General features: G+C 48.5%; 1 protein-coding gene across 4 annotated transcripts in view; it reads left to right on the forward strand.

Moving 5' to 3' along the window:
• The window catches only part of RNFT2 (ring finger protein, transmembrane 2), a 60,341-nt gene that overhangs the window by 1,369 nt on the left and 45,754 nt on the right, over positions 1-13,218 (forward strand). For 3 of the 4 annotated variants that reach the window (XM_049697609.1, XM_049697608.1, XM_033408669.2), the window contains exons 2-6: positions 462-632; positions 1,146-1,204; positions 6,347-6,825; positions 9,108-9,184; positions 12,570-12,670. In XM_049697609.1, coding sequence (XP_049553566.1) covers positions 498-632; positions 1,146-1,204; positions 6,347-6,825; positions 9,108-9,184; positions 12,570-12,670 — 851 coding nt within the window. In that variant the 5' untranslated portion in view covers positions 462-497. The remainder of the gene's footprint in view (positions 1-461; positions 633-1,145; positions 1,205-6,346; positions 6,826-9,107; positions 9,185-12,569; positions 12,671-13,218) is intronic. The other variant, XM_012537324.3, reaches the window with a different exon arrangement.

The following is a 13,218-nucleotide window of genomic DNA, read 5'->3' on the forward strand; positions in this document are numbered from 1 at the left end:
CATTTGTCCTGAGGGAGCTAGCCAGAAGGAAAAGCATTCTAGGGAGAGGGAACAGCAAGTATAAAGGCCCGGAGGCAGGGACAAGCTGGCACGTTTGAAAAACAAAAAGGCCAGTGTGGTTGGAGGAGAGTGGAGGCAAATGAGGTTGGGAACAGGTGAGGCCTGCAGGCCAGGAACAGAGCTTGAATTTTATTCTGATTGCAGTGGGTAGCCTGCGGAGGGCCTTAAACATATTTTCTGTATTCCCCAATCACGACTCAGAGTTTGACAATAGGACAAGATATTAATACATTCAGATCATAACGGTCCTCAGGAGTCCCAACAAGGTATCAATGGAAGGCTAACAAGGGACAAGGAGGCAACAGAACCATCTGCTTATAACTACCTATGAAGCCCTAAGACTTATTCTCAGGTTCAAGGCATCCCATGGACTATTCACTTAAGTGTTCTATTCCATCCAGGGTTTGGAGCCTCTGATAAGCTCCTGTGACCCGTGCATGCCTTTGGAGAGGAAGAAGAGGGAGAGGCCTGCTTTCTCTGGAATCCAGTGGTCACATCCCCACCTGAATGCCCACCTCAGGTGTCGTCAACATGGAGTTCTGAAGTCCCTGTGGTTCCTCACAGTGAACCAGGTGACGTGTCTCCATGAGAATTCAGATCTTCATTACCACTGTATTAAATGTGAGGGCTGGAAGGAAGCTTTGGGTTCGGACACTTCACCCCTCTCCCATTTAACCTATGGGGAGTCTGAGGCCACAGAGAGGTTGCCAATTTGTCCAGGGTCACACAGCAAATTAGGGGTGGCATCAGTCCAGGATCCATGTTTCCTAACTGTCTGCTGCTCACTTGACCTCCTCCAGCACCTCTTTGCTTTACAGTTCACTTCTTTCTCCTCTGACATGAGAACTTCCTCCACCTCCGGTCTCATCCTTCTCATCCATGAAATGGGCTGATGACACTTTCTTCATGGGACAGGGTGTTGATTTGAGGGTTGAATGGCATAACAGACTGAAACACAGTTTGCAAAATGTCAGAGAGCTCTAGGGAAGTAAGATACAAGTAGTACTTGTTTATGGTTACCATGGTGATCTGACAGGCACTGAGAATATTGGGAGACTCTGGCTCATGCATGTGTTGACTTTTAGGTCTTAAGGAAAATGCAGAGACGCCACAGCAGCAACACGGATAACGTTCCACCTGAAAGGTAGGCATCCCCTCATTCCATCTGAGGCTCTGAGCTTCAGGTGGTCAAGGGCAACCCAAAACTGGATGGAGTAATACCTGCCTCTCAGGGCTACTCGTTAGAAGAGCAGAAGAGATCTGATTGGACACTGCTTTGCATGGCAATGGCCTCATATCCTCAACACGTGACAGCTTGCTGTTGCTCTTTTGGTAATTCTCAAAGCCTGTGCAAACAGTGATCCACTTGACTCATTGTATCAATGATTGTACCCAGGGGATTTTAATTTATAGAGGTGTCTGAGTGGCAACATGGAGAGGCGGATGACATTGAAAGGAGATTTTTATTACTTGCAGTTTCCAAGATAAGGGGACATGTCACCCTACGCAGGGCCACATGGGGAAGCACTGGGGTCAGCCAGGAGGCAGAAAGGAGCAAAGGGAAAGCATAGGTCACAGCTTTTATTGTGTTTTCCACACAGAGTAAGGCAGGGGAGGGGAAACAACTTAGGATTGACTAGTTTGAATAATGTTGTGGACTCTAGGCTGTAGGAGTGGTCTCTCGTTGTCTGTACCTGGCCCTGAGTGATTTGGGGCAGAGGAAATATTGGCTGAGAATGGGAATTAGATAAAGGAGGTGGTTAGGGATGTGAGCTCTGGAGGTGGTTAGGGATGTGAGTTTACAGGGGAGTTGTAAACAACTTTGGCCATTAGTTTGACCCTATAATGTGCAGATGCCAAATAGACAAGTACAGAATCTAAGAAAATGCAGTTAAAACACTAATAAGCTAGAACTTCCATCTACTTAAGCCAAAGAGAGTACAGACCATGGGGACCTGTTCTCAGGTTGTGACAGTCTCCCAGCCACAACCCCCTCACCATGCTGGACCGTACATCCAAGGAACAGGCAGCCAAGCTTTTCCTCCCTTGCAGCCCATTTCAAGTCCCCTGCAATTCTTGAGATTGGCCGCACTATCACAAAGTACCCACCAGTCCAGTATTGAGTTTTCCATCAAGCCTGCCTGTTCTGCAGGGAAGGGTACTGGCCTTAAGTCAGACAACCCTTGGCCAAAATCCCAGCTCAGCCACTTCCCCCTTTGCTGCCTTTGGCAAGCACCTTCACCTCTAGGCCTCAGTTTCCCCATCTATAAATGGCAGATAGCAAAACTCAGGTTTGCTTATGAATGAGTGAAGATACACAAACACGGAACCCGGCATTTAATAAGCATGGCTGTTGGAGCTTTTCCAGCCTCTGAAGACAGAGTTACTCTTTGCTCTCAAATGAACGGTGAGGGCTTTGAGGACAGAGACCATGCTGGAGAAATAATGGCCACTGTGTATTATTGTGTGCTTATTTGTGTCACCCTCACATTAGCCTGTGGAAGTGAGGACTGTTTTTATCACCATTTTATCGATGAGGAAACTGGGGCTCAGAGAGGGTAAGTTACCTGAAGTCACAAAGCCAGGAAATGGCAGGACTGAGATTCAGGCCCTGGTCCATTTGACCCCTGCAAAGTCTGTGCTTTGAGATACCACATTTCATCTGCCTCCTATCTGGGTGGATTCACTCTTCTCCCGGGCTACCTCACGTTCTAGCCTTTAAGTGGTTAAGTTGGAAGCTCAGCCTCTGCCCCTCAAGGAATATTCTTTCCTGTTTAGGCCTAGAGAAGGGAGGCCAGCTATATAAAGGTGCTTAGTGGGTTGAGTCTTCCCTGGTTGTTGTACTGGAGGCCCCCTGAGCCCAGTGGACTCAGAGTGCTGGCAAGCTCAAGGCAGACAGGAGGCTTTCCAGGTCCCTGTGGGACGGTGGGGGAGAGAGGGTGGCCACTGTGGGCACCTGCCAGGACTCCTGCTTTCTGAGCTCAGCTTCTTGAAGTGCAGAAAAAGCTCAAGTCCCCTTGACGATCATAGCCATGGTGTTAGTGGTTGTTGTCATTATTAATACTATCTTTATTATTATCCCAAACCCAAGAGAATAGGACCACTCATTTCCTGGGCTTTTGGAGCCAGGAGGGATGGGCCATGGGAGGTAGGGGGGTGGGTAACCATCTTCAAGTTCCCTCCCTTGCTGGGGTGTAAACCTGGTGGTTTATGATAACTTACCCCCACCTCAAGTTTGTAAGGCCAGCGAAGCCAACCCCAAGATTTCTCCAGACCGGCATCTCCCCTGCTGGGTTTCACAGGTATTCTACAAGATTGAATAGGTTTTCCATGGAAGAAAATAATTCCATGGTCACATAAGTTTGGGAAACACTAGGTTTAACAAAGTTAATTTTTTCAGTTGCAGGCCTTCTCAGAGCCTTTAGCATGCTTATTCATTCACTCTTTCAAATAATATTGAGCATGTTCTATGCACGAGGTGCATTGTGCTGGGTAGTGGTAATCCAGTGGGGAGCAAATAGTCATGGTCTTTGACCTTACGGAGCAGGGCCCAGTCTCAAGTGCCGTTCTCAGTGCTGACTGCATGTTAGAATCACCCGGAAGGCTCTGAAGAAATAGCGGTGCTGAGGCCCAACCCCAAAGATTTTGATTCAGTTGGTCAACATTGGGTCCAGGGCACCTGTATTTTTCAAAAGCTCCCTCGAGTTATTATAATGTACACCCAGGGTTGAGAGTCACAGGTAAGGAGTAAAACAATAAATATGATCAGTCCTGTGCAGGGGAGGGTAGAGTGCAGTGAGGACAAAGAGCAAGGAGACTGTCATTGTCCAAGCGGTAGGGAAGGCTCCACCAAGCAAGAGAGATTTTTAGCCAGAATCTGAGGGATGAGCGTAAGTTACCTAGGTGGGACAGAGTGGGGCAGGGGGACAGCCCATGAAGGGCATGGCCTGGGCAAGGGCCCTGGAAGCCCTTGGGCAGTAAGAAAAGGGCACATGGTGAGATTGGAGTTCAGGGCAAGATAATCCAAGATATCTGGCAAGTTCATCTCTCTAAGCCTCAGCTTCTTTATCTGTAAAATGGAAATGATATTAGTCCCTACCTTTAGGGTTTATCTGAGACTGCAGGAAGGAGTTTAGAATGGGAAGCCCTTTTAGTGGGTTAGTGAAATAATCGAATACATGTTTTGTTTGGTTTTTTTAATGCACCCTTGTCTGAGTGGAGAATAGATTACAGAAGATCAAGTGCGAAAGCAGTGTAAAACCTCCCCTGCAGCCTCCCTCTGGGGCCATTTTGTGCCTGGATGGTAACTAGCATACTTTTTTTATTATTATTATTAATTTATTTATTTATGGCTGCGTTGCGTCTTCGTTGCTGCGTGCAGGGTTTCCTTAGGTGCGGAGAGCAGGGGCTACTGTTCGTTGCGGTGCGGGGGCTACTCTTTGTTGCCGTGTGCGGGCTTCTCATTGCGGTGGCTTCTCTTGTTGTGGAGCACAGGCTCTAGGCGCACAGGCTTCAGTAGTTGTGGCACGCAGGCTTCAGTAGTTGTGGCACACAGGCTTCAGTAGTTGTGGCTCGTGGGCTCTAGAGCGCAGGCTCAGTAGTTGTGGCACGTGGGCTTAGTTGCTCTGCGGCATGTGGGATCTTCCCGGACCAGGGCTCAAACCCGTGTCCCCTGCATTGGCAGGCGGATTCTAAACCACTGTGCCCCCAGAGAAGCCCGATAACTAGCATACTTTTATTAAGCACCTGGGTTGTATGCCCTGGGTTGTGGGGTCCACAGGATGAGTGGAACTCAGCACTCACTTTCAGTAAACTCAGGATGTATTTACAGTACCATAGGGGTCTGTGGAGGTTCCTTGGGAACCCTACTCTGGGGTGAGATAAGGAGGGGAGGGTGGCTCTTTGCCCCTCCCACTGACACAGCACATTGAGCTAATCAGCTCCACCTGTTGTGTAGACTGATTGCATTCGAAAAGGACAAGCCCAAGAGAAGACACATGACATCCAGAACTCCGGGGCATGGTGTTCATGGGAAAGTGCACCCAGTTTGGGGCTCACCGTTCTCGGAAGGGTAACTCTAGGCTCTCTGCTCCTCCAGCAATGGCTCTGAGAGAGCATCAGCATCCTTTACCTGATTCCAGTACAACAGGCCTGTGCTTGGAACTAGAAATGGCAGTTAGCCCTGGAGGTTTTCCATAGGGATTAGAGATAATAGTTCCCACTTACTAAGTGCGAGGTACACTGAAAGGGGTATTCTAAATTTGATCCCCAGGAATTCTATGCATGAATGGTGTTTATACCCATTTTCCAGGTGAGAAAACTGAGTGTAGGATTGTTAAGACCCCTGGGAAGGGTGGAGCTAGGGTTCACATGTGGGCTTCTCCAATTAAATCTTCTTCCCATTACTTTCTGCTGCCCTCCAAATACCAGTTGTGACCAAGGTGGATCCTCTTGGGAACTGGGAATCATTGAACTTGGAGATTACAGAACCAGGGGTACCTGAGTTTCTGAGGTTATTCTAGAATCAGAGGACTCTGCGCTCCCTTTTCAGTAAAGTATAGTGGTTAAGAAAGCAGGCTCCAGAGGTAGCCTTGCTGGGTTTGACTCTTCCCTGTTCCATACCTTACCAGCTGTGTGATCCTGGACAAGTTACTTTGTTCTGTGCCTCAGTTTCTCGATCTGTAAGTTGGTATTATTAGTGCCTAGTTCACAGGGTTGATAGGAAGATTTAATGAGTTAATTGATGGAAAGCACTTAGAAAAGTATCTGGCACATAGTAAAATTTCAGTAAAGATTATGACCCTGTTGCTATTATTACTTATATTAGTTTGCTAGGGCTGCAGGGTGACAAGGTGTCACAGTCTAGGTGGCTTAAACTACAGAAATTTATTTTCTACAATTCGGGAGGCTGGAGGTCCAAGATCAAGGCATCAGCAGGGTTGGTTTCTTCTGAGGCCTCTCTTCTTGGCTCACAGATGGGCGCCTTCTCTCTGTGTCTTCACATCGTCTTCCCTCCCGCATGCCCGTGTCCAAATTTCCTCCTCTTATAAGGACACCAGTCATATTGGATTAAGGCTGGCCCTAATGATCTCATTTTCACTTACCTCTGCAAAAGCACTGTCTTCAAAAACTGTCACAGGCTGAGGTACTGGGGGTTAGGGTCTCAACATATGATTTTCCTGGGGCAGGGGCCCCAATTCGGCCCCTAACATCACTGATAGGGTCCCTTGCCCCCCATCCTCCACTGCCTGACTTGGTGGCGGCTTTCTCCTCCCTTCTGGCCCAGAAATCGCAGTCAAGCGCTCAGCTCTGAGGCGAGTGTGGACGAAGGCGGAGTCTTTGAGAGTCTGAAGGCAGAAGCGGCCTCCCCGCCAGCGCTCTTCTCCGGCTTATCGGGCCTCCCGACAGGCAGCCTCCCCGCCACCCCTTTCCCGTCCAGCCTGGTGCTGGGGGCCGCGGCGGGCGGCGGGGACGTGTTTCTCCAGATGCCCACATCCAGGGAGGAAGGTGGGGGCCGCGGTGAGGGGGGCGCCTACCACCACCGCCAGCCCCACCACCACTTCCACCACGGCGGCCACCGCGGGGGCTCCCTGCTGCAGCACGTGGGCGGGGACCACCGCGCGCACTCCGACGAGGCCGGCGACGAGCAGCCGGGGACGCCCGCCCCAGCCCTGTCCGAGCTGAAGGCCGTGATCTGCTGGCTCCAGAAAGGGCTGCCCTTCATCCTCATCCTGCTGGCCAAAGTGTGCTTCCAACATAAGCTCGGTGAGTGTGGAGGGATGCAGGGCGCAAAGACTGCCGCCTCACCCGTTGGGTAGGGGGATGGCGTCTCCATCCCAAGTGCCAAGGGAAGGCAGTAGAGGTCCTTATGGTGCAAAGTCCTTAAGAGTCCAGGATTCTGAGTCAGACCTGGGTTCAAATCCTGGCCGACTAGCTGTGTGACTTGGGGCAAGCCACTCATATTCTTTGAGTCTCAGATTCGTCATCTCTCCAGCGGGGTTGTGGTAGAAACTCCCACAGCTGGTTGGGTGATGTGAAGGAATAGAGTGTACTACCCAGGAGTTCAGACTGCTTGGGTCTGAACCTGGGCTCTGCCCCCTTCCTAGCTGTGTGACGCTGGGTACATTATTTAACCTCTCTGTGCCTCAGTCCAATCATCCAAAAAATGGGGGTTAAAATAGTATATGTACTGTTACAAATACTATTACCTATGTATTATAGCTATACATAGACTCTAATAGTATGTTACAGATGCTATTATAGTATATGAACAGCATCTGCCTTCGTGAGATTGAGTGAGGTTAAATGAATAAACATATGTAAAGCACTTAGGACAGTGCCTGGCAGAGAGTAAGTGCTATGCAAGTGTAGATTATTATTTTTATTATATTCATTATTAATACATGTAAGATACCTAACATAGAACCCTGCACATAGCAAGTGCTCAGTAAATACTACCTAATATTATTATTAGGAAGTAAGATAATGATTCATAAAGTGCTTAGCCTGGTACCTGACACACACTTAACAGTCAATAAATGTGGCTTCTGGTCCACTGTTGTTATTATCTGTTACGTACTGTTATTAGATCATGATGTTGCTGTGTCCTGGAGAGTTTAGGCTATTGTTTTTCTCTTATGGTAGAAATTACGGTACTAATTACTGTCTCATGGCTTATTACATCCCACAAGAAATATCTAGAGGAGTTTAGGCCATCGTTTGTGTCTCATTTGCCCCTTTCTGGTGGGTTCCAGCTGACTCAGATCACTTCTTCCTTTTTGGGGTGCTACCATGTCAGCCCCTCCCTTTTTATTCCTAGAAATGGAACCTGGTGTGTTCTCCCTTACCCTGAATTCCAGCAAACTCACCACTAATTTTTATTCTCAAGTTTGGTCATTTTGTTTCTCAGTTGGCAGGTTTTTTTGTTTGATCAAAGAGAATAGTACAAGAAGAGATTGTGGGGTTACTGGTTTTGATTTTATATGTTTTTAATGAAGAAACACATCTTTTACAAAGAAGATCTGGAAGAATGCCTGGAATACACGTACTATTTAAAAAGTAAAAGTGAACTCCAAGCTTGGGAACTGTGCATGTCATGTGAAAGCAGAATCCTTTCCACAGGGAACAAAAAGTAGGATTCGAAAATCCCTATTTAGGGAGAATTCCAAGATAGTAGCTTGCTAAATTGTGGAATAAAATTCAGTTCTTTTTCCCTACTCTGCAAGGGTCATGTTTTCCTGTCAGCTAGGAATTCTTTCCCCTTTAACATGAAACTTCAATTTCTTATGGTGTTGTGGTCTTTTTCTACATATGCTTTTTTTGTTTGTTTTGTTTTGTTTTTTGTTTTGTTTTGTTTTGTTTTGTTGCGGTACGCGGGCCTCTCACTGTTGTGACCTCTCCCGTTGCGGAGCACAGGCTCTGGACGCGCAGGCTCAGCAGCTATGGCTCACGGGCCCAGCCACTCCGCGGCATGTGGGATCTTCCTGGGCCGGGGCACGAACCCGTGTACCCTGCATCAGCAGGCGGACTCTCAACCACCGCGCCACCAGGGAAACCCTACATATGCTTTTATTACAAATAACACGCCTCAGATTCTTTTTGGAAGTAGAAATAATAATAGGCACCACTTACTAACTTCTAGAGATTGTACACTGTAAGCAGTATCCCTCCTTGAGTTAAGTACTGTTATTATTCTGTCTGTTTTACAGAGGAGGAAACTGGGGCTCAGAGAGGTGCAGTGATTAGTCCAAGCCGAGATTTGAACACAGGTCTTACCAGACTGCACAGCCCATGCTTCTAACTGGTTCTATAAAATACGCCCACAGTGGCGGGCCTCAATCCCATCCCTAAGTCAGAGGCCTCTTCTCATAGTGGCTTGGGGTTCCCAGTGATATACATGGCAGCCCAAATGCCCCAGAAATGGGATTTTTCTCTCTCCTCTGTGGTTAGCATGTCAACCCCGAGGGGACCAGGGATTGTCCATAGTAAGCCCGGGCCAGGTCTGACGAGTCTAAGTGGGTGGTCTCGGCCCCTCCTCTGTCCTGCAGGCATTGCTGTGTGCATCGGGATGGCCAGCACCTTCGCCTATGCCAACTCCACGCTCCGGGAGCAGGTCTCTCTAAAGGTGAGTCACCTGGTAAATTACTGTCCTGGGGCTGCTGTAACAAATGACCACAAACTCGGTGGCTTAAAACAACACAAAGGGATTACTCACAGTTCTGTAGATCAAAGCCTGAAGTGGGTCCCTCTAGCCTAAGATCAGAGTGTCAACAGGACTGTGTTCCTTCTGAAGGGTTCAGAGGACAGTCTCTTTCCTCGCCTTTTCCAGGTTCTAGAAGTCACCCACATTCATTGGCTCATGGCCCCTTCCTCCTTCTTCGAGCCAGCAACGTTGTATCTCTGTGACCATCCCTCCATAGACACATCTCCCTCTGACTCTCCTCTTCTGTCTCCCTCTTCCACTTTTACGGACCCTTGTGATTACATTGGACCCTCCTGGATAATCCAGGAGACTGTCCCTCACACAGGGTCAGCTGATTAGCAAACTTAATTCCACCTGCAACCTTTATTGCCCTTTGCCGTGTAACCTAACATATTCACAGGTTGCAGGGATTAGGACAGGAACACCTTTGGGAGGCCATTCTTCTGCCTCCCACCCTGGGCAGATCCCCGGATGTGCCATCCTTCTCCCTTCCAACAGCAGCCTCTCCCCATGTGCCCCTGGCCCATTCCCCTTATCCTCCCGGCATTCAATCAGTTAGCTCACTTCCAACCCACGCCCATGGTTAAGGCCGCCCCACGGGCACTGCTGGGTGGCCGTACGGCTTCACCACCGTCATCCCGAATGCCCTCTGGTATCTGCCGAGCACTAACCATGTCCAGCACGGTGCTGGACCCATTACACAGCTCCTCTTGCAGTTTCATCCCAGCAACCTGGGAGGGAGGCAAAATCATTCTGAACTCATTTTCCCAGTGAGGAAATAGTGGCCCAGAATTTCTTGGCTAAGACATAAGTTTCTTGCCTAAGGCCACACAGCCAGCGTGAAGGGTGGCATCAGGATATGAACCCAGGCATTGAGCCCAGAGCCTGTACTACCCCCCAGATTCAAATTCCAGCTCCTCCACCCTCCTGCAAGCCCTTGGATGGGTTACCTCACTGATCACAGCCTCAGGTGCCACCTCTGGAAAAGGAACTGCCACACCAACTTCATACACCCATCGAGAGGATTAAATGAGATGGTGCATGGAAGGTGTTTAGTGCAGTGCCTGGCTCATAGGAACAACTTAATTGAGCTATTTTTAACAAGCCTGTTTTCTGCTGCACATGTGATCCTATAATAGCCACCTTCCTCTCTGACCTTGCTCTGGGGTCATCTGCTTTCTCAGAAGCACCTAGGCGTCCATGAGGCACAGATGCCAGCTCAGTCTTTATTTGATACATGAGCACATTGAAGTCTGGAGTTGGGCATGGAGCCAGAGGTTCTTCTTGACCCTTAGTCTCATCTTCTTCGTGCAGACCCCTTTCTGCTGCTATTAGAACAGCAGGTTCAATGTCATAGTGGAGACTATCGGGGCTGTGGCTCTTTCTCAGATGCAGCAACATCCGCGTGGTGCCTTGACTTGAATTTTAGGGGCAAGGGGATGCCTGTATCCATGAACAGGCTTCTGGGGGTCTTTGAACCCTATGAAGACACAGGTGATGATTTGCCTGTCTGTGTATATTTCAGTGGAAGAGAGTCTGCATGACTCTTAGTAAGTTTAGGAATCTCAACTTACTACTGGAGAGGTACCCCATTTGTCCTTCAGAGTCTGGCTTCTCGGAGCATTGCTAATTCCCTTTCTCTTCCACTTTTGGTTTGGATTTACAGGGGATTAAACTGGAATCTATTATTTATTGGCATAAAAAGGGCTGCCGAGTGGATTAATCACATTGATAAGAGCAGTTGGTTGGTTGGAGGTGGTTTCTCAGGCCGTTAACCTTGACCCCTCCTGGAATAATGGGTGGATGGAGATGCATTTATTTTGTCTGCACTATGGAAATGTGTGTTGTAACAGCGTGTCGAGCACTGAGCTGTGTCTGGAGACAGTGGAGCATTTACCGAAACCACAGGGAAGGTTACACTGGGAAAGTTATGACCTCATCTTATTCCAGCAATGCAGCCTCCCTGGTCCAGGAAAAGACAAGCTTTTCAGCTTGTCAGCAGCACGGGGGTCTGATTATGTATCCCAGGGTACACAGGCAGGAATGCCCTGCTCTACGCCTCGTCTAGAAATTTCCTTAGGTTGCTGTCAGGCTGAGAGACTACTGAGAAACAGCCAACTGAGAAGGTTTCCCAGCTTGTCTTCCTGGGGACTAATCAGAAACAAGGCTGGAGAAAGAGAAACGGGGCTAGGTTGCAAAGGGCTTTGACATCCATGTGTATGAGTTTGAATTTAATCCTATAAATGTGGCCCTATGTTGAATGGTCAGTCCAGGGCAGTAGCCCAAAGGTCCATGCCGGAAAAAGTTAGAACAGAAGTTTCCAACCTGTCGATCTGAATCTACTGCTGGGTTGTAAAGTCAGAACAACAAGTCCTACCGTTTAGTGAGCCTGAAATGTGAGCCTGTACCAGACTGAATGTTTACATTTATCAAGTTTACTTAATCCTTAACAAAACCTGATCTAAAAAAAAATTTTTATTTATTTATTTTTGGCTGCGTTGGGTCTTCGTTGCTGCACACGGGCTTTCTCTAGTTGTGGCGAGCGGGGGCTACTCTTCGTTGCGGTGCGCGGGCTTCTCATTGCAGTGGCTTCTCGTTGTGGAGCACGGGCTCTGGCACATGGGCTTCAGTAGTTGTGGCACACAGGCTTAGCTGCTCCACAGCATGTGGGGTCTTCCCGGACCAGGGCTCAAACCCATGTCCCCTGCATTGGCAGGCGGATTCTTAACCACTGCACCACCAGGAAGTCCCCAAACCTCATTTTTTAATGAGGACACTGGAGCTTAAAACATGTGCCCTTGAGCCAGAGTTACTTAGTTTCTCTGTGCCTCAGTTCCTAACAGTATATGTAAACTAACATTTCTTACATGCCAGGTACTGTTCTAAGCAGTTCATGTACATTAATTCTCAGACTCTAGAAGAGAGATACAGTGTATACCCATTTTACAGAGAAATGTAGAGAGTTTAAGTAATTGCCCAGGGTTGGACAGCCTCCAGATAATAGACCAAGGATTTGAACCCAGGCCACCCAGCTCCAGAGTCTGATTTGCTAACCATGGTGCCCTCCTGACTCTCTGGATTGTTCTACAAGCAGGTTCACACATTTCTGTTACCTTCTCTGTAACCACCCCTTAGGTTCCAGTGGGATGGAAAGATGCCAACACCCTTCCTTTCACCATTAGCCCCGCTTCCTCCAAACCTTTGAGAAAGGGAAAATTTTCCCTTTGTCGGGGAACATTCTGGAATATCCTGCCAGGTGCATCTTTGGCGTTTCAGCATCTCCACAGATCTCTTGCTTTGTCTCTAGGAGAAGAGGTCGGTGCTGGTCATTTTGTGGATCTTAGCCTTTCTGGCGGGGAACACCCTGTATGTGCTCTACACGTTCAGTTCCCAGCAGCTGTATAACAGGTGAGCAGGGGAGTCTGACCCCCAGTGAGAAAGTGGGGGGCTTTGTTGGACTCAGGACCCACAGCCCCTTCATTTGAGAACAATGCAGTAGCTCTAGGTCATGTTGTAACTTTCACATCCCACCCTGTTGTCATATACACGTGCCTAGAGCATAATTCTTTATAGAAATATAATGCAAGCCACATGTGTAATTTTGCATTTTCTAGTAGCCACATAGTGCGTGGGGGGCGAGGACTGGCCAGTAATGGTCTCTGGCACAGGGTTGAAACTCAAGCCAAGCTTTCAGATCATGCCCATCTGTTTTAAAAATGGACTTTGAGGAGTGACCCGTTTCACCACTTTCTGGGGCCACCCGAAGTTGCATGAAAGCAATTTGGGAAGTTAGTTCCAAGGCATCAGCGTGCCTCCCGCACACTGCATTAGTTGCCTGGCCCAGAAGATCAAGGTCCTGGTGGAGGATAAAGGAGATGGAGTCTCCCAGAACCTTGGAGGAATTTCCAGCTCATGCCATTCTCTGGGCATGATCACATTCACGGCTCAGACCTCTG

The sequence above is a fragment of the Orcinus orca genome, chromosome 15 (assembly GCF_937001465.1).
Source record: "Orcinus orca chromosome 15, mOrcOrc1.1, whole genome shotgun sequence".
NCBI classification, from domain to species: Eukaryota; Metazoa; Chordata; class Mammalia; order Artiodactyla; family Delphinidae; genus Orcinus; species Orcinus orca.